Here is a 20,187-nt window from a genome sequence, read left to right as displayed (position 1 = left end):
GTACACATGTAAGTACATGCCTTTGGAAGCCAGAGGATGACTCTGAATGTCTTTCTCAGCATCTCTCATTAGCCTCTCAGGGCTGGCCTTCACCTCAGAGAGCCATCTGCTTTCATATCCCAAGTCATTATATTTATTCTTACTTATTATCACCTGTGTGTCTGATGTGTGGGTGTAGGTGTTCATGTGTCGTGTACTTGTGTAGACCAGAGAACAAGTTTGTGGAGTAGGTTCTCTCCTGTGCCCTTACACCTGTTCCTGAGATCGAATTCAGATTATCAGGCTTTCATAGCAAGCGCTTTCTTTACCTATGAGCCATCTTGACTGTCCTCCACTTTAATTTTTGCAAAATTATCTGCCAGCAAACCAGGATCTCATCGAGTCACCTGGTATCACTGACCACTGAGATCCAGGCATCCAGCTGTCTGTGCCCCACTCCTGTCCTGCATTCAGGTCACAAACATACACTGCTGCATGCAGCTTCTGGTAATGTGGTACTCAAGGTGAAACTCAGATCTCTGTGCTCATGCAGTTTCAGCTATCTCCATGACATGAAAGGGTAGATGCTTGTGAAGAACTCATGCTAATGTCTAGAAAAGTAGTTAACAGGGCTGGAGAGATGGCTCAGCGGTTAAGAGCACTGACTTCTCTTCCAGAGGTCCTGAGTTCAATTCCCGGCAACCACATGGTGGCTCACAACCATCTGTAGAGAGATCCGATGCCCTCTTCTGGTGTGTCTGAAGACAGCTACAGTGTACTTATATATAATAAATGAATAAATCTTTAAAAAAAAAAAAAAAAGAAAAGTAGTTAACAGATGAGAGTAAAAACTGGGTTTAAAAGAGAGGTCCAGATTAGAATAGACCCTTTGAAGAGAGAGCTCCGGGAACCTGGGAGACATAAAGGCACTTTAGATGAGAGTGCGATGGCAGGAGAGGAAGAAGGGAAGTGTTTGGGAGATACGTTCAACGTGATAGAGCTTGGTCTCCAAAACAGAAAGAACTGTGGGCATGATAATTGCCTTTTCCAATTCACCTTACCCAAAGACAGGAGGCATTGCAAGAGGATTAAGTGCAGATGGGAAAGAGATGCTTCAAGCTTAAAATATAGGAATAGAACAACCAAACTGAAAGACGCAAGGAAACATGTTTTGTTTTGTTTTTAAATAGAAGCACATTTTTAGTATTTTTTAAAAATATTTATTTATTTAGTGTATGAGTGGTCTATCTGCATTGCGTATGCACCTATGTGTCAGAAGAGGGCACCAGATCCCATTACAGATGGTTGTGAGCCACCATGTGGTTGCTGGGAATTGAACTCCGGTCCTCTGAAGAGCAGCCAGCGCTCTTAACCTCTGAGCCATCTCTCCAGCCTCTGGATGTTTTTGTTTTAATGTGTGTAAATGTTTTGTCTATATGTATGTGTACCACTTGCACGCCTGATGCCTGCAGAGGTCAGAGGACTGTCAGATCCCTGAAACTAGAGTTATGGGTAATTGTGAGCTACCTGTCAGTGCTGAACCCAGGTCCCTGCAAGAGCAACAAGAACTCTTAACTGCTGAGCATCTCTCTAGCCTGTTTGCTTTTTGATCAATCAATCAATAAATATTATATATAATGTATAATCGTATATAATATTCATATGCATGAATCATATATATATGACTCTGATCAATGCTTCAAGGAAATCTGGATAGCCCAGCCTTCTTGCATTCATCAACCAACTCATGCTCTTACTTGTTGAAGTAAATTATCTTGTAAAGTTCTACAGGACAGGCAGACACCTCTTTACAAGCACAGTTACCTACTTCTAGTAAAATCTTAGTGGTTTTTTAGCGGGTTGGCAGTGGTAAAACACACAAGATTCCCTCAGCCCTTTCATGGCAGTCACCATTCTTATTCGGTCTCTAAATTCAACTTCACAGCACCTCATGAGGGGACGCCTGGGAGGCTTTGTGTGCAATTGGAGTAAAATCTCCAAGTTCTCTCATGTGCTAGAATTACTTTCCTTTAAAAAGAGTTACTATTTTTTATTGTTTTCATGTGTGTGGGTGTTTTGCCTGCACGTATGACTATGCACCACATGCTTGCCTAGTGACCTTAAGCTAGGAGAGTGAGTTGGACTCCCAGAAACTATAGTCGGAAGGCTGTGACCCCGCATAGAAGTACTGGAAATCAGGCCTCAGTCTCTAGAAGAGCAGCCAGTGTTATAAACTGCTGAACCAGCACTCCAGCCCCAATCTTCTTCCTTTTAAAGGCTGAGCAATATTCTGTTGTATTGTACACATGTTCAGCCTCAGTTTTTAATGTTCTATACATTCTAAGGTCACAGCTTCTGTCTGTAAAAGAATTCTAGTTGATTTTATAAGTATGTCTCCAATTAGACCTCAGAGCCAGAAACATGACCCAATTTATCTCCTGTGAATAATGCTTTGATCTGAGAGCCTTATGGCTAATTGATTGCAGGGTTCCCAGAAATAAACTAAGGTTTTATAATCGAATTAACAAGCATTTTCAGTTCCTCTCCACTGGACTACATTACCTCAGAATTTTCTTTCACTTCTGTGAAGATATCTATACTCTGAACTTAAGTAACTTAAATTGTGTCAGGGGACCAAGGATGGAGACTATGTTTTCCATAGGGCCATTATGAAGCCATAAGCTTGTGACAGCCAGTCACTGCAGTTTCTACTCATGCTAGAAGTCATGCTGGGTTAGAAGGATTGTGAAATGTTTTGTTGTACTTTTGTCCTCTGAGGGAAGCTCCTGGGAAAGCTCTCTGACACATGACACCTGACACCTGAGAAAGCCCCTAACCTGAACTTATCTTCCAGTTCCTCAGGTTTCCTGGCAACACCCACAACAGGAATGTTTGTTGTCTTCACTGCTGAAATAGTGGAGGAACTAGGGCGGGGCTGTTTTCAGATCCTAAACTTTTTTCTGTTGTTGGTTTTTTAAACTTTACTTTGTGTGGTGTTTTGCCTGCATGCATGTCTTTGTACCATGCGCACGCCTAGGTGGTCTTGAACTCAGAGAGACCCACTTGGACCTGCCTCCTGAGTGCTGGGGTTCATGTGCCACACAGCCTGGCCTGATCTGCTCTCAGTGGCCTGTGTGCCATTGTGCAGGGGACTTCCCCTTGTCTCTGCCAGCACTTTCTATGTACTTTTGAAGCATTATAATGTATTCATTTTGGTGTTTTTGAAACAGGTTCTCACTATGTAGCCTTGCCTGGCCTGGAACTCCATTTATATATCTTGAGTCCCTGTGACCCTCTTGTCTCTGCCTCCCAAGTAAGATTAGGTATGCACCATTACTGTCAGAATTACGTTTTTTTTTTTTTTTTTTTTTTTTTTTTTTTTTTTTATTAACTTGAGTATTTCTTATATACATTTCGAGTGTTATTCCCTTTCCCGGTTTCCGGGCAAACATCCCCCTCCCCCCTCCCCTTCCTTATGGGTGTCCCCCTCCCAACCCTCCCCCCATTGCCACCCTCCCCCCATAGACTAGTTCACGGGGGGTTCAGTCTTAGCAGGACCCAGGGCTTCCCCTTCCACTGGTGCTCTTACTAGGATATTCATTGCTACCTATGGGGTCAGAGTCCAGGGTCAGTCCATGTATAGTCTTAGGTAGTGGCTTAGTCCCTGGAAGCTCTGGTTGCTTGGCATTGTTGTACTTTTGGGGTCTCGAGCCCCTTCAAGCTCTTCCAGTTCTTTCTCTGATTCCTTCAATAGGGGACCTATTCTCAGTTCAGTGGTTTGCTGCTGGCATTCGCCTCTGTATTTGCTGTATTCTGGCTGTGTCTCTCAGGAGCGATCTACATCCGGCTCCTGTCGGTCTGCACTTCTTTGCTTCATCCATCTTGTCTAATTGGGTGGCTGTATATGTATGGGCCACATGTGGGGCAGGCTCTGAATGGGTGTTCCTTCAGTCTCTGTTTTAATCTTTGCCTCTCCCTTCCCTGCCAAGGGTATTCTTTTTCCTCATTTAAAGAAGGAGTGAAGCATTCACATTTTGATCATCCGTCTTGAGTTTCGTTTGTTCTAGGGATCTAGGGTAATTCAAGCATTTGGGCTAATAGCCACTTATCAATGAGTGCATACCATGTATGTCTTTCTGTGATTGGGTTAGCTCACTCAGGATGATATTTTCCAGTTCCAACCATTTGCCTACGAATTTCATAAACTCGTTGTTTTTGATAGCTGAGTAATATTCCATTGTGTAGATGTACCACATTTTCTGTATCCATTCCTCTGTTGAAGGGCATCTGGGTTCTTTCCATTTTCTGGCTATTATAAATAAGGCTGCGATGAACATAGTGGAGCACGTGTCTCTTTTATATGTTGAGGCATCTTTTGGGTATATGCCCAAGAGAGGTATAGCTGGATCCTCAGGCAGTTCAATGTCCAATTTTCTGAGGAACCTCCAGACTGATTTCCAGAATGGTTTTACTAGTCTGCAATCCCACCAACAATGGAGGAGTGTTCCTCTTTCTCCACATCCTCGCCAGCATCTGCTGTCACCTGAGTTTTTGATCTTAGCCAATCGCACTGGTGTGAGGTGAAATCTCAGGGTTGTTTTGATTTGCATTTCCCTTATGACTAAAGATGTTGAACATTTCTTTAGGTGTTTCTCAGCCATTCGGCATTCCTCAGCTGTGAATTCTTTGTTTAGCTCTGAACCCCATTTTTTAATAGGGTTATTTGTTTCCCTGCGGTCTAACTTCTTGAGTTCTTTGTATATTTTGGATATAAGGCCTCTATCTGTTGTAGGATTGGTAAAGATCTTTTCCCAATCTGTTGGTTGCCGTTTTGTCCTAAGCACAGTGTCCTTTGCCTTACAGAAGCTTTGCAGTTTTATGAGATCCCATTTGTCGATTCTTGATCTTAGAGCATAAGCCATTGGTGTTTTGTTCAGGAAATTTTTTCCAGTGCCCATGTGTTCCAGATGCTTCCCTAGTTTTTCTTCTATTAGTTTGAGTGTGTCTGGTTTGATGTGGAGGTCCTTGATCCACTTGGACTTAAGCTTTGTACAGGGTGATAAGCATGGATCGATCTGCATTCTTCTACATGTTGACCTCCAGTTGAACCAGCACCATTTGCTGAAAATGCTATCTTTTTTCCATTGGATGGTTTTGGCTCCTTTGTCAAAAATCAAGTGACCATAGGTGTGTGGGTTCATTTCTGGGTCTTCAATTCTATTCCATTGGTCTATCTGTCTGTCTCTGTACCAATACCATGCAGTTTTTATCACTATTGCTCTGTAATACTGCTTGAGTTCAGGGATAGTGATTCCCCCTGAAGTCCTTTTATTGTTGAGGATAGCTTTAGCTATCCTGGGTTTTTTGTTATTCCAGATGAATTTGCAAATTGTTCTGTCTAACTCTTTGAAGAATTGGATTGGTATTTTGATGGGGATTGCATTGAATCTGTAAATTGCTTTTGGTAAAATGGCCATTTTTACTATATTAATCCTGCCAATCCATGAGCATGGGAGATCTTTCCATCTTCTGAGGTCTTCTTCAATTTCTTTCTTCAGAGTCTTGAAGTTCTTATTGTACAGATCTTTTACTTGCTTGGTTGAAGTCACACCGAGGTACTTTATATTATTTGGGTCTATTATGAAGGGTGTCGTTTCCCTAATTTCTTTCTCGGCTTGTTTCTCTTTTGTATAGAGGAAGGCTACTGATTTATTAGAGTTAATTTTATACCCAGCCACTTTGCTGAAGTTGTTTATCAGCTTTAGTAGTTCTCTGGTGGAACTTTTGGGATCACTTAAATATACTATCATGTCATCTGCAAATAGTGATATTTTGACCTCTTCTTTTCCGATCTGTAGCCCCTTGATCTCCTTTTGTTGTCTGATTGCTCTGGCTAGAACTTCAAGAACTATATTGAATAAGTAGGGAGAGAGTGGGCAGCCTTGTCTAGTCCCTGATTTTAGTGGGATTGCTTCAAGTTTCTCTCCATTTAGTTTAATGTTAGCAACTGGTTTGCTGTATATGGCTTTTACTATGTTCAGGTATGGGCCTTGAATTCCTATTCTTTCCAGGACTTTTATCATGAAGGGGTGTTGAATTTTGTCAAATGCTTTCTCAGCATCTAATGAAATGATCATGTGGTTCTGTTCTTTCAGTTTGTTTATATAATGGATCACGTTGATGGTTTTCCGTATATTAAACCATCCCTGCATGCCTGGGATGAAGCCTACTTGATCATGGTGGATGATTGTTTTGATGTGCTCTTGAATTCGATTTGCCAGAATTTTATTGAGTATTTTTGCGTCGATATTCATAAGGGAAATTGGTCTGAAGTTCTCTTTCTTTGTTGTGTCTTTGTGTGGTTTAGGTATAAGAGTAATTGTGGCTTCGTAGAAGGAATTCGGTAGGGCTCCATCTGTTTCAATTTTGTGGAATAGTTTGGATAATATTGGTATGAGGTCTTCTATGAAGGTTTGATAGAATTCTGCACTAAACCCGTCTGGACCTGGACTCTTTTTGGTTGGGAGACCTTTAATGACTGCTTCTATTTCCTTAGGAGTTATGGGGTTGTTTAACTGGTTTATCTGTTCCTGATTTAACTTCGATACCTGGTATCTGTCTAGGAAATTGTCCATTTCCTGAAGATTTTCAAATTTTGTTGAATATAGGTTTTTATAGTAAGATCTGATGATTTTTTGAATTTCCTCTGAATCTGTAGTTATGTCTCCCTTTTCATTTCTGATTTTGTTAATTTGGACGCACTCTCTGTGTCCTCTCGTTAGTCTGGCTAAGGGTTTATCTATCTTGTTGATTTTCTCAAAGAACCAACTTTTGGTTCTGTTGATTCTTTCTATGGTCCTTTTTGTTTCTATTTGGTTGATTTCAGCTCTGAGTTTGATTATTTCCTGCCTTCTGCTCCTCCTGGGTGTATTTGCTTCTTTTTGTTCTAGAGCTTTTAGGTGTGCTGTCAAGCTGCTGACATATGCTCTTTCCTGTTTCTTTCTGCAGGCACTCAGCGCTATGAGTTTTCCTCTTAGCACAGCTTTCATTGTGTCCCATAAGTTTGAGTATGTTGTATCTTCATTTTCATTAAATTCTAAAAAGTTTTTAATTTCTTTCTTTATTTCTTCCTTGACCAGGTTATCATTGAGTAGAGCATTGTTCAATTTCCAAGTATATGTGGGCATTCTTCCCTTATTGTTATTGAAGACCAGTTTTAGGCCGTGGTGGTCCGATAGCACGCATGGGATTATTTCTATCTTTCTGTACCTGTTGAGGCCCGTTTTTTGACCAATTATATGGTCAATTTTGGAGAAAGTACCATGAGGAGCTGAGAAGAAGGTATATCCTTTTGCTTTAGGATAGAATGTTCTATAAATATCCGTTAAGTCCATTTGGCTCATGACTTCTCTTAGTCTGTTGACATCACTGTTTAATTTCTGTTTCCATGATCTGTCCATTGATGAGAGTGGGGTGTTGAAATCTCCCACTATTATTGTGTGAGGTGCAATGTGTGTTTTGAGCTTTAGTAGGGTTTCTTTTACGTATGTAGGTGCCCTTGTATTTGGGGCATAGATATTTAGGATTGAGAGTTCATCTTGGTGGATTTTTCCTTTGATGAATATGAAGTGTCCTTCCTTATCTTTTTTGATGACTTTTAGTTGGAAATTGATTTTATTTGATATTAGAATGGCTACTCCAGCTTGCTTCTTCTGACCATTTGCTTGGAAAGTTGTTTTCCAGCCTTTCACTCTGAGGTAGTGTCTGTCTTTGTCTCTGAGGTGTGTTTCCTGTAGGCAGCAGAATGCAGGGTCCTCGTTGCGTATCCAGTTTGTTAATCTATGTCTTTTTATTGGGGAGTTGAGGCCATTGATATTGAGAGATATTAAGGAATAGTGATTATTGTTTCCCTTTATATTCATATTTGGATGTGAGGTTATGTTTGTGTGCTTTCATTCTCTTTGTTTTGTTGCCAAGACGATTAGTTTCTTGCTCCTTCTAGGGTATAGCTTGCCTCCTTATGTTGGGCTTTACCCTTTATTATCCTTTGTAGTGCTGGATTTGTAGAAAGATATTGTGTAAATTTGGTTTTGTCATGGAATATCTTGGTTTCTCCATCAATGTTAATTGCGAGTTTTGCTGGATACAGTAACCTGGGCTGGCATTTGTGTTCTCTTAGGGTCTGTATGACATCAGTCCAGGATCTTCTGGCCTTCATAGTTTCTGGCGAGAAGTCTGGTGTGATTCTGATAGGTCTCCCTTTATATGTTACTTGACCTTTTTCCCTTACTGCTTTTAATATTCTTTCTTTATTTTGTGCGTTTGGTGTTTTGACAATTATGTGACGGGAGGTGTTTCTTTTCTGGTCCAATCTATTTGGAGTTCTGTAGGCTTCTTGTATGTCTATGGGTATCTCTTTTTTTAGGTTAGGGAAGTTTTCTTCTATGATTTTGTTGAAGATATTTACTGGTCCTTTGAGCTGGGAGTCTTCACTCTCTTCTATACCTATTATCCTTAGGTTTGATCTTCTCATTGAGTCCTGGATTTCCTGTATGTTTTGGACCAGTAGCTTTTTCCGCTTTACATTATCTTTGACAGTTGAGTCAATGATTTCTATGGAATCTTCTGCTCCTGAGATTCTCTCTTCCATCTCTTGTATTCTGTTGGTGAAGCTTGTATCTACAGCTCCTTGTCTCTTCTTTTGGTTTTCTATATCCAGGGTTGTTTCCATGTGTTCTTTCTTGATTGCTTCTATTTCCATTTTTAATTCCTTCAACTGTTTGATTGTGTTTTCCTGGAATTCTTTCAGGGATTTTTGCGATTCCTCTCTGTAGGCTTCTACTTGTTTATTAATGTTTTCCTGTGTTTCCCTAAGTGTGTTCATGTCTTTCTTGAAGTCCTCCAGCATCATGATCAAATATGATTTTGAAACTAGATCTTGCTTTTCTGGTGTGTTTGGATATTCCATGTTTGTTTTGGTGGGAGAATTGGGCTCCGATGATGCATTGTAGTCTTGGTTTCTGTTGCTTGGGTTCCTGCGCTTGCCTCTCGCCATCAGATTATCTCTAGTGTTACTTTGTTCTGCTATTTCTGACAGTGGCTAGACTGTCCTATAAGCCTGTGTGTCAGGAGTGCTGTAGACCTGTTTTCCTCTCTTTCAGTCAGTTATGGGGACAGAGTGTTCTGCTTTCGGGTGTGTAGTTTTTCCTCTCTATAGGTCTTCAGCTGTTCCTGTGGGCCTGTGTCTTGAGTTCACCAGGCAGCTTTCTTGCAGCAGAAAATTTGGTCTTACCTGTGGTCCTGAGGCTCAAGTACGCTCGTGGGGTGCTGCCCAGGGGCTCTCTGCAGCGGCAGCAACCAGGAAGACCTGTGCCGCCCCTTCCGGGAGCTTCAGTGCACCAGGGTTCCAGATGGTCTTTGGCTTTTTCCTCTGGCGTCCGAGATGTGTGTGCAGGGAGCAGTCTCTTCTGGTTTCCCAGGCTTGTCTGCCTCTCTGAAGGTTTAGCTCTCCCTCCCACGGGGTTTGGGTGCAGAGAACTGTTTATCCGGTCTGTTTCTTTCAGGTTCCGGTGGTGTCTCAGGCCGGTGTCCTGCCGCTCCTGGGCCCTCCCCCACGGGAGCCCAGAGGCCTTATACAGTTTCCTCTTGGGCCAGGGATGTGGGCAGGGGTGAGCAGTGTTGGTGGTCTCTTCCGCTCTGCAGCCTCAGGAGTGCCCACCTGACCAGGCGGTTGGGTCTCTCTCTCACCGGGTCTGGGAGCAGAGAGCTGCTGCGGGCCGGGATCCGCGGGTGTGGGACTTCCGGTAAACACAGAACGTGCCCGGTCTTAGAGAAATTCTGCTTCCGTGTGTCCCAAGCTCACCAGGCAGCTTTCTTGCAGCAGAAAATTTGGTCTTACCTGTGGTCCCGAGGCTCAGGTTCGCTCGTGGGGTGCTGCCCAGGGGCTCTCTGCAGCGGCAGCAACCAGGAAGACCTGTGCCGCCCCTTCCGCAGAATTACGTTTTTATTTAAATAAAAGTCCTTTGCTTAGCTCCGTTCCCTTTTGGCTGCTGGCCTGTTTCTTCTCCTCACAGGTAGACTCCCGTTCACATGGGTACTGTCACTCACTCACTTACTTATGTACTTGATTTTTGGGAACAAGTTTTATGTATGTGTGTATGTAACAGCCCTGGCTGTCCTGGAACTTGCTCTGTAGACCAGGCTAACCTTGAACTCACAGAGATCTGCTTGCTTCTGTCTCCCCAGTGCTGGGAGCCACCACCTGGCTCTTTATTTATGACTGTCACTAGCTCTTTAGCATGTTCTAACCTGGCTTCTGTTTGCGCCCTTCTGGAAACTTAGACTAGGAGCACTGGTGTTGTAGACGTTCCTCAGCAGGTGTCTGCACAGTTGACTTAAGAACTCCTTCCTTAGAGAGCTTCCCCAGAGTGCGTCTTCTGGGTGAAGACGGCAGGAGGGAAGGCATCTGTGGATTCAGAAAGACCTTAGGAGACTGTGATGGTAAATATTGTTAACAGGAGCTAGAATCACCTTCTCTCCACCCCCCCACCCCCCGTGTGGTGTGTGTGTGTGTGTGTGTGTGTGTGTGTGTGTGTGTGTGTGTGTTTAACTGAGGTGGGAAGATTCACTTTAACTGTGGGTGGCACTGTCTCCTGGGGTAGGGTCCTAGACTAGGGAAAATGAGCTGAGTGCCAGTGTCCAACTCTGCTTCCTGACTGCACATGCACTGTGACCCGTCCTTATCTTCCCAGGCAGACAGGTTCTCACAGCTTTTCTGGCCTTCCCTCCGCTCTCATCCTCTAGTTCTACAGTGAGTCGGGCATGCCTACCAAGCACCTCTCAGACAGCGTGTGCGCTGTGTGTGGGCAGCAGATCTTTGTGGATGTTAATGAAGAGGGCATCATCGAGAACACGTACAGGCTTTCCTGCAATCATGTGTATCCTGCCTTGTGCTGCGTCTCTCCTGAGCTCACACTCCAGTCTTGGTGGGAAGAGGGTGGTGGTTACTATGGTTGTTGTCCAGAGTTAGAGTGTAGGTGAGCCACAGCAGACTGCGGCCTTCCTCGCCCTTTCCAGGCTGGCACTCTCCTCTTCAGTAAAAGGTAGTAATGGACCACCAGGGCCTACAAACCCACAGCTGCAGCTAGTGAGGCTGCTCAAGCTGGTCCGTGTCACAGGAGGAGAGCCTCTGAGGAAAGGCTAGTGAGTCAGATCCCTCTGAGAGGAGCATCATTCATTTGGTCTTGTATTTACTAAGCTCCCATTCCATACCACACTGAGAACTGGACCAACCATGTGAATAAGGATCACTGCCCTCACCCTCTGTGGGGAAACTTTCAGAGAAAAGGAACCTGCCCCAGATTCCACAGCTGTAGGACGTAATGGCACAATCTGAACCTTGATCTTGAGCTGATGCTCTGGCCCCTGAAGATCCAGGATAAGGCTAAAGTGCCAGTCTGGCTTTCATTCACTTCCCTTGACCAATGGTGCGCAGATTCCATGAATTCTGCATCCGAGGCTGGTGCATCGTGGGAAAGAAGCAGACATGTCCCTACTGCAAGGAGAAGGTGGACCTGAAGAGGATGTTCAGCAATCCGTATCCTTTGTGTTCTTGTTGAGAGTGGGTGGTGGGAAGGACGTACTGCTGCTTCCAGCATTCGGGTTGCTGTCTGTTCTGGGGAAGTAGGCTGACGAGAGGCAGTCCAGAGACTGAGCTTCCCATCCTAAACTGCTAGTGGAAGCAGCTACTGCCGCTTGTCATGTGCTTGCTTCCTCTCTCAAGTTCTTGACCCATGTCATCTCACTTGATTTGCTAGCAGCTTAGAGGCTGAGCAGTGTCCACAGTTATTTCACCAGTGAGTGACGCCTTCCCCATGCTGTGCAACTGGAGACCACCTTCCCCTGTGCAGGCAGGGCCTGAGGAGCTGGGGAGCTGGCAGACACCATTCTCCATTCACTTCTAGTGAAGGACCTCTTTTACTTGGCACTGTCCTTCCTACCCAGCCATTTCTCTGGCCTCACATTCACTTCCTGTGGTGTCCAAGGATGCAGCTCTACTTCAGCTCCTGTCCCAGTCACCCCCTCTGTCCTGTGGTTTCCAGTTCCCTCTCTGTGTACACCAGCAGGACTTTATTCAGTTCAGGGGACATTATGTTAGTAGTACACTGTCATCATCTCTGAACACAAGACTCTGGCCTTTCCCATTTCAGGTTTCCTACGTGGTTCTTATAGGGCTGGTCCCAGAGCACTTATGGTCATCTGGCCTTACTGGAGCTTGTGGCTGCGCTTAGCTCTTAGAGACTCAGGCCATGTTGATATTTTTGATGCCTTTAGAGGAGTGCTCCACCCATTTCAACAGCTTCTCCATGGACTTTGCTCCAGCAGTCTTTGCAGGCACTCTTTCTTCAGATCCTTCCCTTTCCTTCATTTAGATGTGAAATGGAAAGGAAAGGAAACTTCATAAAAGACCTTTTGGCCTCAGTAGGGCCTGCTTCAAGTCTCTGTCAGGGGGGCTCCTTATGAATAACCTGTTTCTCTCTGACTCTATCCTGTTCTGTGACATTATTCCTGGGAAGATATTAAGAAACATTTACTCACTACAGATAGGGAACCAGACCATCCAAGTCCAACTTAGCCAGTGAGTTTTATTGGTGTTACTTATTGATGAGGGGTTATTTGTAGGGGCAGAAATGACTCAAAGATAGCTGCACCACCAAAGGTACCATAGACAGTGGCTGCTGAAAGTCACAAACCTAGAACTCCCTGCAGGCCGCAGACTTGGCCTGAGCTCCTCTAGGAAGTTCAGCTGGCCTTAGAGTCTCCAGACAGCTCAACTTAACTCAGAATCTGCGAGGAAACTCATCAGCAATTTTCACTGCTTATATACTTTTGAGGAAAGAGTGGCCTGGTGTATTTGGTTGGTTTCAGGGACTTCCTGAAGCTTTTGAATTGTTTACTTTCTGGGTTTAAGAAGCTTCCCTGCTGGATGGGATGTTTTACCTCTTTAGAATAGTTTACTTCCTAATAAGCTTTCTGCCAATTTCTGGAAGGAAATTGGTCCACAACTTGTCAGTAGCCATAATCTTTTCCTTGATGGAGAAAACCTTAAATTTTGTACATTGCAAGAACCTCCTGGGGGCCAGGAATATAACTAGATCAGTGGCAAGGTACTTACTAGACTACTGGTTAGCTGGGGTGGGGATTGCACACCTTTAATCCCAGGGCTTAGGAAGGCAGAAGCAGGTAGATCTCTGAGTTTGTGCCAGGCTGGTCCCCAGAGTGAGTTACAGGATAACCTTGACTATACAAAGAAACCTGGTCTGGAAATGACAGGAAAAAAAAAAAGGTTGGGGGGGGGGTCCTGTAAGCTATTCCCAGATCTTCTGTCACGGGTTTGTCTCTAGGGTGTCGTGTCTGTCAGACTTAGGCTGTTGTCATTTCTGAGAGTGTGATGCATCTGTTTTACCTCTCACTTCTCATGTCTGTCTCCAGTCCCCTCTGCTCTCCTTCCTCTGATTTTCCAACCTAAAGAGCTGAAGAGAATCTGGGTAGCTTTACTTTTACTGGGCTATGGAATAGCTTAAAACTCTGGGCAGACCCAAGGAAGGCCTTCCTACCACACTGGATAAACCTAAGAGCTGTTGTCTATTGAGTGTGATCCTTAACATTCTGACAGCTGGGAGCGGCCTCATGTCATGTATGGACAGCTGCTAGACTGGCTTCGGTACTTGGTAGCCTGGCAGCCTGTTATCATTGGCCTGGTGCAAGGCATCAGCTACATCCTGGGCCTGGAGTAATCAGAGACCACATCATTGCAGAACCACCCCACCCACCATGGACCTCAGGGCACTCTCCTTGCTGCCCACAAAGACTTGGGTGGAAAAGACTCAAAGGCACTTGGGCCATTCAGGACCTCCCCAGCTGTGTCTGGGTTGGAGGGGACATGATGGAGAACCAGCCAGTGGGGCTGTCAGCAGTGGGGGGCTTTTTAAAAGAAAATTATTTTGATGAATATATTTAAATTTTTTTATTGTGGAGCATAGGAATTGTCCCCCACCCCAAGGCCTTAACCTTGCTTGAACAGGGTAGGCAAAGCTGTTGGAGGTATTGGTTGGATGGAGTCTACTCACCTCTGGGTGAGCACTGGAGGGTTTTCAGGAGGCCGAGTGCTTCAGCCTGCCCTTTTCCTCCCCTCCCCTCCCCTCCCCTCCCCTCCCCTTCCCTTCCCTCCCCTCCCCTCCCCTCCCCTTCCCTTCCCTTCCCTTTCCTTCCCTGCCCTTCCCTCTGCAAGGCTCAAGCCTGGTTTGCACTCGGTGTAGAAGAGCTCAGACCGGTGCCAGATTAGCACTGAGTGGTAAAGGGTCTCTTCATCTCTGAACATAAGATAGGTATTGTGTATGACTCTGTTGCCTTTTTGTCTGGAAACTAAAGGCTAGGTGTGGCAAAATCAATGACTTTTCCAACCAGGGAAGCCCTGTGACCTCAAAATTCACTGACATGTTTTGGGAGAACTAGACGTATGAGCAGCATGGATAACCTGCCCCTGAGCAGGGTATCACCAGGCAGGGTATAAAAGCAATCTAGATATCACTGGGCTGTGAAAGCTTCTCTGGCAGCAGTGACCGTTACAGCTTCTTGTGCAAGTACACCCTTCAGTCTGGAAGTGTTGGCATGTGCCCAAGGCCACTCTGCACATCACTTCCTGAAAGCCTAAGGGAGTGTTTATGCACATAGCACACAGACTAATGGATCTGTTCTGCCAGTCATCAGTGTACCCTTGAAGCTAAGTGGGGATTCCCAGCCCAGGAACATCCCTATGTAGGCTTGGTCACTTGGCTTTTCCCGGGCTTGATGTTAAGGATGCTGAGTGCATAGGAAGAATAAGGCCTGAATAAACGTGGGCTCTGAAAAGGGGCTTCTGACCAGGCCTAACTGTAGTCCTGGAAGTTTGAAGAAAGTGGGCGGGCATCATGGGTCAGCAGCACTGGGCTTCTAGGGGAATTTGGCCTGGCCCATTTGAAGGCAACGAGAGCCAACCGGCTCTTGTCATCACATCTGAATAAAGCTCCATGAGCTGGGCTGGACAGCTGGACATCCATTGGCTTTTCTGTCTGCCACCTCTTCCCATGTCCCCTGGGGAATCGTGGGCTCCTGTGTCCCAGCCACCCCCTCCTGTGTGGTGCCTGTTCTATGGCATTAGGGTCCCTGAGGCCTCACTGGTCCCCTTTCAGACTGAGTGGCATGCCACCCTCGGTCTCAGACTAGTACCCTGCTACCCCCACTCAGCCTGTTCTCAAACTCTGCTGTAGCTTCCTCTTCCTTCCATCCCCAGAGGAATGGGAGCTAAGCAAAAGCCCAGGGACAGGGACAGCTCTTCCTTTAGTATTTGCCCTCCCCTTTCCCTAAGGTGAAGGCTGCTTCCATGTTTTACCTCCAGTCTTGGCTGTTCTAAGGTACAGCTTATTTCCTCTTCCTGCACCCCTACCCATACCCCAGTGGACTGAGAAATCCCCCCGAGTGTGTGAGGGTGTACAACTTCTGGACCTATCTCCTGGAGATCCTGAATGCTGCAGCCTTGGTGGGAGAGGGGAGAGGGTAGGTGGAGTTGCTCAGAAGAGAAGAATGTGAATGTGGCACATGAAAGACAGTTTTTAGCCTCCTCCATCTAAACCAGGTATGAAGCTATTCCCACGGGTCCTTCCAACCTGATTCCACTCGTCACCAGCTCTACCCTCTGATCACAAACCTTAGCCCACCACACTTTGCCATGAGTGCATGCACTGGTCTTTCTGCCCTCAGAGGCTCTGGCAGGACATTCAAGGAACACGCCTCAGGCCCAGCCTCTGAGCTACGAGAGCCAGTGTTGCGTAAGTGCCTTCCTGGCTACTTAGGGCCAGCTCTCAGCTTGGCTGGGAGTTTACACCAGCCAGGCAGGGAAGTTGCTCTCCTGTGGTGAGATTTGTTAGGGTGCAGGCAGCCACACTGAGCCTTGGAGCTCTCAGAAGCCATTCAGGCCTAAGAGCAGGGTAGGAAGAGCTGAACTTACTGTAAGTGAAGCTGCACTGTGACTGGCTGTGTGTGGAGGCTGTAAAGTGATAGACCTGACCTTGGGGTGAGGGGTGGGGGTGGGGAAGCCTGAGAGAAGCTAGGCTGTTATTGAGCTAGTGAGGCATTGAATGTAAAAAGGTCAGTGATTTAGTTTGGGGCCCCTAGTAGCAATAAATATTGACTCTTTGGAGTTTGTTCTAGAGAAAGTAAAGGCTTGGCCCTGTAGAAAGTTGGCTGTGAAGGGTGGTAGGGGCAAGACAGTGCCCTGTGAGAGACTGATCTGCCCCATCCCTTAGTTGACCTTAGGGGGGTGAGGTGGACAGAAGACCCAGTGAGTTGGAGAGTGGTCCTGGGAATTGTCAGTGAGCATTGGTTCACAGTAGGGACCGGGATTCCTAGTTCAGAGAGAAAGTGAAAGTGAAAATAGTCGGGAGCTTTCCTAGAAGCTGTCTGCTGCCTGCCTTCCCAGAACAAGGGCCGGCTGGCGAACTGGCGAACGGAGTGTTACTTCCCAGGTAAGGACCTGGCTCAAGTGCTTTCTCTCTCTCTTAATGGGTAGGACTGGGCCGGGGGAATGTTATGTCTTAAGTGCTGTTTGGAGCTGGTGAGAGAAAATTGTTACTAGGTAACACCAGCAGCCTTAAGTGCCCATAGCCCAGCTAGTGGCTGAGGCCTGCCCTCTAAAAACTCAAATGGGGTCAGTAACATTGCCAGAGGGGAAGAACCTGAAATGTAGGGCTAGCTGACTTCTACTTATTTTTTCCAGAGGAAGTCACAGTTAGGCACCAGGCTTGCCTGCTTCCACATTCATCATGACCATGAGACACTGTGGCTGTGCAGCAGGTGGGACATTGGGCTTTGTGGTCCACATTTCCAGGGCGCTGGCTCCATGTCAGGGCTCCTCTGTACTGCATTCAGCAGAGACGAAGGGTGGGGGCTGAAGGGTCTCCATCCACTCTGATTCCTGGCAAGAACCTTGGAGTATCTGGGTGGGGGTCTGTCCCAACCCATGTAGCATCCTGTCCTCGACTAAGGCGCTAGGACGTTGAGCTTTATTTTTATTTACATCTGTAACTATTTGTTCCTCAGACCCCAGTCCTTGGTGGGTCCTGCTTCTATATGTCCATGTTGTCATTCTGGCCAGAGCCACATCTGCACCTCTGACAACAGCCACTGTCTTAACCAGAAGCTCAAAGGACCCGTGCTCTTCCTGGTCTCCAGCAGTCCCAACTAAGCAGTACCCAACATTGGATGTGATCTGGCCAGAGAAAGAAGTGCCACTGAGTAAGGAACAAGTGTCATGGGAGCCCAAGAGGGTACAGGTGTCAGAGGCAGGCTGTGAACACAGGGTTGGGTTGCCTTGGGAGTGTACCTCTAACCTGAGAATCACCAGCCAGGCAAACTTGGCTCTGTGTTCACCATTCACTGCCCAGCTCCCCACATGGTTCTTATAGTAGAGAACCTTGCAGGGCCTTGGATCCAAGGTACTCCAGAGCATAGCCCCTTGAACACTGTCCTGTGTAGGTGGGACTCCGGTATTCTGTTTCTGACTCATGACTGAGTAGAGCTGGGCAGGGCAGGGCCTGCTTTATAGAATAACTCACAGTCAAATGTGTTCCCAGATGGAACGCTGACCTTGTCCTGCACTGCCTGCAGCCGCTTCCCCAACTTCAGCATCCTCTACTGGCTGGGCAATGGCTCCTTCATTGAGCACCTCCCAGGCCGGCTGAGGGAGGGCCACACAAGGTAAGGGCCATCAGTTAGGCTAGCGGAAGAAAGCCCCCCCCCCCCCCCCAGCCCCTGCAACCCTCTCATGATTTCCTTCTGCTGCTCTAGCCGGGAGCAGAGGAACGCAAGCACCTGGCTACACAGGGCCTTGGTGCTGGAGGAACTGAGCCCCTCCCTACTAAGTACCAACTTCTCCTGTCTGTTTGTGGATCCCGGACAGGTGGCCCAGTATCATGTCATTCTGGCCCAGCTCTGGGTAAGGAACCTGAAAGAAGGCATCCAGGGATGGGAGGAACTCCACTACCTGGGGAAGAAAGGATTGGCTTTTCCAATGCAACCTGTAAGCGGTGACTGTTAGCAAGGAACTTGGGACTACAGTGACAGGAGGGGCAAGAGCTCTTCTTAGCTCTGACTGTATGTGCATTTACTTTTCTAGGATGGATTGAAGACAGCCCCATCCCCTTCTCAAGAAACCCTCTCCAGCCACAGCCCAGGACCCAGATCAGCAGGCCCAGGGGCCCCATGAAGCCAACCACAGCATGACCTTGACCGGAGCCTGGCTCTCATCTACCTGGAGGGTGAAGTCTACACCACAGGCTGTGATTGCCTCTTTCCAGCGGCTGAACCTCAAACTCAAGCTTCATTTCTACCTAGATTACAATAGTTATTAAGTCCTTGGAGTTCTTCCTGTTTGTCCTTGTGTCCATCCATCCTGTTAACACTTTTTTTTTTTTTTTTTTTTTTTTTCCTGAGCTGGGGACCGAACCCAGGGCCTTGCGCTTCCTAGGTAAGCGCTCTACCACTGAGCTAAATCCCCAACCCCCTGTTAACACTTTCTAATGTCTTACTCATCCCACTGGTATTCTGGAACCTCTGAGACCTGATGATGCCTTAGCCAAGTAAGAGCTCTGCTCCACTCAATATGAATTTGAGATGCCTGCCGCCCGATCCAACAGGTTAACCCTCAAGTGTAGTCGAGATTAGCAACATTCACACTCAGCTCTGACCACTATCTGCATTTACGTCTGTCTTTACAGGTGTACTGTTCCCAAGGAAGGGGTGGGACAGTGGCTGCTTCAGATCACAATTGTATCTGCCAGTCTGTCTCAGCAGTCCCACAACGAGTCCAGTCCTCATAAAGCTGGAGCATCTCAAGGTCTGATGTTTTTAGGCCCTGGTACTGTCTGCAGGAACTCTGCCTGACTCAGGAGGGAGCACGGGACACTGCCAAATAGAAATTCAGAATAACATGAACCTCTGAAATAGAAAACAGCCCATAATACTAGTTAGAGACAGGGGCCAGACCAATAGGTGAGTGGAAATAGGGCCAGGTAGAAGGACCAAACACAGGCTCCAAAGAGCTGTAATTTCCCTCTTTTTCTTCATACTGACCCAAAGAGCTTAGCACTCAAGGGAGAAAAATAGACTTTATTTACAAGTAATAACATTTAGAAAAGATCCATTCCCGGCCCTTAAAAACCTTCCCATCGTTCCATATCCCCCCAGTGCAAGTCTGGGGAGCTGAAGTATGAGCTGCCATTGAAGGCTGCCCCCCTCCCACCCCTGAGACCCAGGACCTATCTGTCCTGGGAAAAGCATCCTCCAGGCAGCTGAATATGGAAGCAGGTAGAGCAGAGGCTTCTACCAGGTCATGCCCAATCCTGGGCTTCAAGAGCAAAGACCCCTGCTAGGCCCAGCCACCAGAACAGCAGGAAAGTAGAGCCTGCTTCTCCAATGGTCCCTTCTAGGTCCAGAGACTAAGGAAGACTGGGCTCAAGAATCCAGCCTCAAATCTAGTTATGATGGAAAAGTAGACTTTTTTCCAAAACAAGGAAAAAAAAAAGATCAGGAGGCAATATAGGGAGAAGACCGCACACTGTCCAAGCTCCAAGCCTCCTGGGCCAGCTCTGAAAGATGCCTAGAAGGCACCAGTGAAAGTCCAGGTACCAGGCCAGGGTGCAGGCAAACATCGAAGTCTCTGGGAGGGCTGGCCGCCATTGGCCTGGGAGCTGAGAGAAGGCACTGAGGGACAGTAGAAGGAAAAGGACCAGGCAAGGTCAGTGCTGACAACGCAGGTGGGGCCACGCACTGGTATCGACTCTTTAATGCTTTGCCTGAAAAAGAAAGACAGTCACGGGGTTGGGGATTTAGCTCAATGGTAGAGCGCTTGCCTAGGAAGCGCAAGGCCCTGGGTTCGGTCCCCAGCTCCGAAAAAAAAAAAAAAAAGAACCAAAAAAAAAAAAAAAAAAAGAAAGACAGTCACTTGGCCAGATTAAGTCTGTGTTGCCGACCTCTATTGACTAGTTCAGAAAACCCTGTGGCTGGGACCGCTCCCTCTGTAGGGTTCCCATAAACACCTACCTTTAAGTTGCCAGCCCACACCTAAGAAATGTGGGGTCCTCAGTTATGAATGGCTAACCAAGGCAGAGGGTA

General features: G+C 46.5%; 3 protein-coding genes across 21 annotated transcripts in view; 2 read left to right on the top strand and 1 right to left on the bottom strand.

Moving 5' to 3' along the window:
• The window catches only part of Rnf121 (ring finger protein 121), a 69,477-nt gene extending 55,483 nt beyond the window's left edge, over positions 1–13,994 (top strand). For 4 of the 5 annotated variants that reach the window (XM_063262825.1, XM_063262826.1, XM_063262824.1 and 1 more), the window contains 3 exons: positions 10,783–10,916; positions 11,474–11,575; positions 13,655–13,994. In XM_063262825.1, coding sequence (XP_063118895.1) covers positions 10,783–10,916; positions 11,474–11,575; positions 13,655–13,775 — 357 coding nt within the window. In that variant the 3' untranslated portion in view covers positions 13,776–13,994. The remainder of the gene's footprint in view (positions 1–10,782; positions 10,917–11,473; positions 11,576–13,654) is intronic. The other variant, NM_001107540.3, reaches the window with a different exon arrangement.
• Positions 13,995–15,359: 1,365 nt separating this feature from the next.
• On the top strand, positions 15,360–18,434 carry Il18bp (interleukin 18 binding protein). Of its 4 annotated transcripts, none has more exons than XR_010058350.1 (6): positions 15,360–16,541; positions 16,793–16,869; positions 17,116–17,310; positions 17,649–17,772; positions 17,975–18,094; positions 18,191–18,434. XR_010058350.1 is itself a non-coding variant. In XM_063275803.1 (6 exons), the coding sequence occupies exons 2-6, from the start codon at positions 16,839–16,841 to the stop codon at positions 18,198–18,200; spliced, it is 396 nt and encodes a 131-aa protein (XP_063131873.1). In that variant the 5' UTR covers positions 15,360–16,541; positions 16,793–16,838; the 3' UTR covers positions 18,201–18,434. The 4 variants fall into 4 exon arrangements, 3 of the variants coding, with proteins under 3 accessions (XP_063131873.1, XP_008758027.1, NP_445826.2); XM_063275803.1 differs by having other exon boundaries at positions 17,975–18,010; XM_008759805.4 differs by having other exon boundaries at positions 17,863–18,094.
• Positions 18,435–18,501: 67 nt separating this feature from the next.
• Positions 18,502–20,187, bottom strand: part of Numa1 (nuclear mitotic apparatus protein 1) — a 74,956-nt gene continuing 73,270 nt past the window's right edge. For 11 of the 12 annotated variants that reach the window (XM_063262821.1, XM_039113343.2, XM_039113350.2 and 8 more), the window contains one exon: positions 19,163–19,868. In XM_063262821.1, coding sequence (XP_063118891.1) covers positions 19,857–19,868 — 12 coding nt within the window. In that variant the 3' untranslated portion in view covers positions 19,163–19,856. Of the gene's footprint in view, positions 19,869–20,187 lie in introns of all 12 variants that reach the window. The other variant, NM_001100691.1, reaches the window with a different exon arrangement.

The sequence above is a fragment of the Rattus norvegicus genome, chromosome 1, assembly GCF_036323735.1.
Source record: "Rattus norvegicus strain BN/NHsdMcwi chromosome 1, GRCr8, whole genome shotgun sequence".
Classification (NCBI taxonomy): Eukaryota; Metazoa; Chordata; class Mammalia; order Rodentia; family Muridae; genus Rattus; species Rattus norvegicus.
The sequence above is the reverse complement of the archived record's forward strand: the minus strand, read 5'-3'. Positions and strand labels throughout refer to the sequence as shown.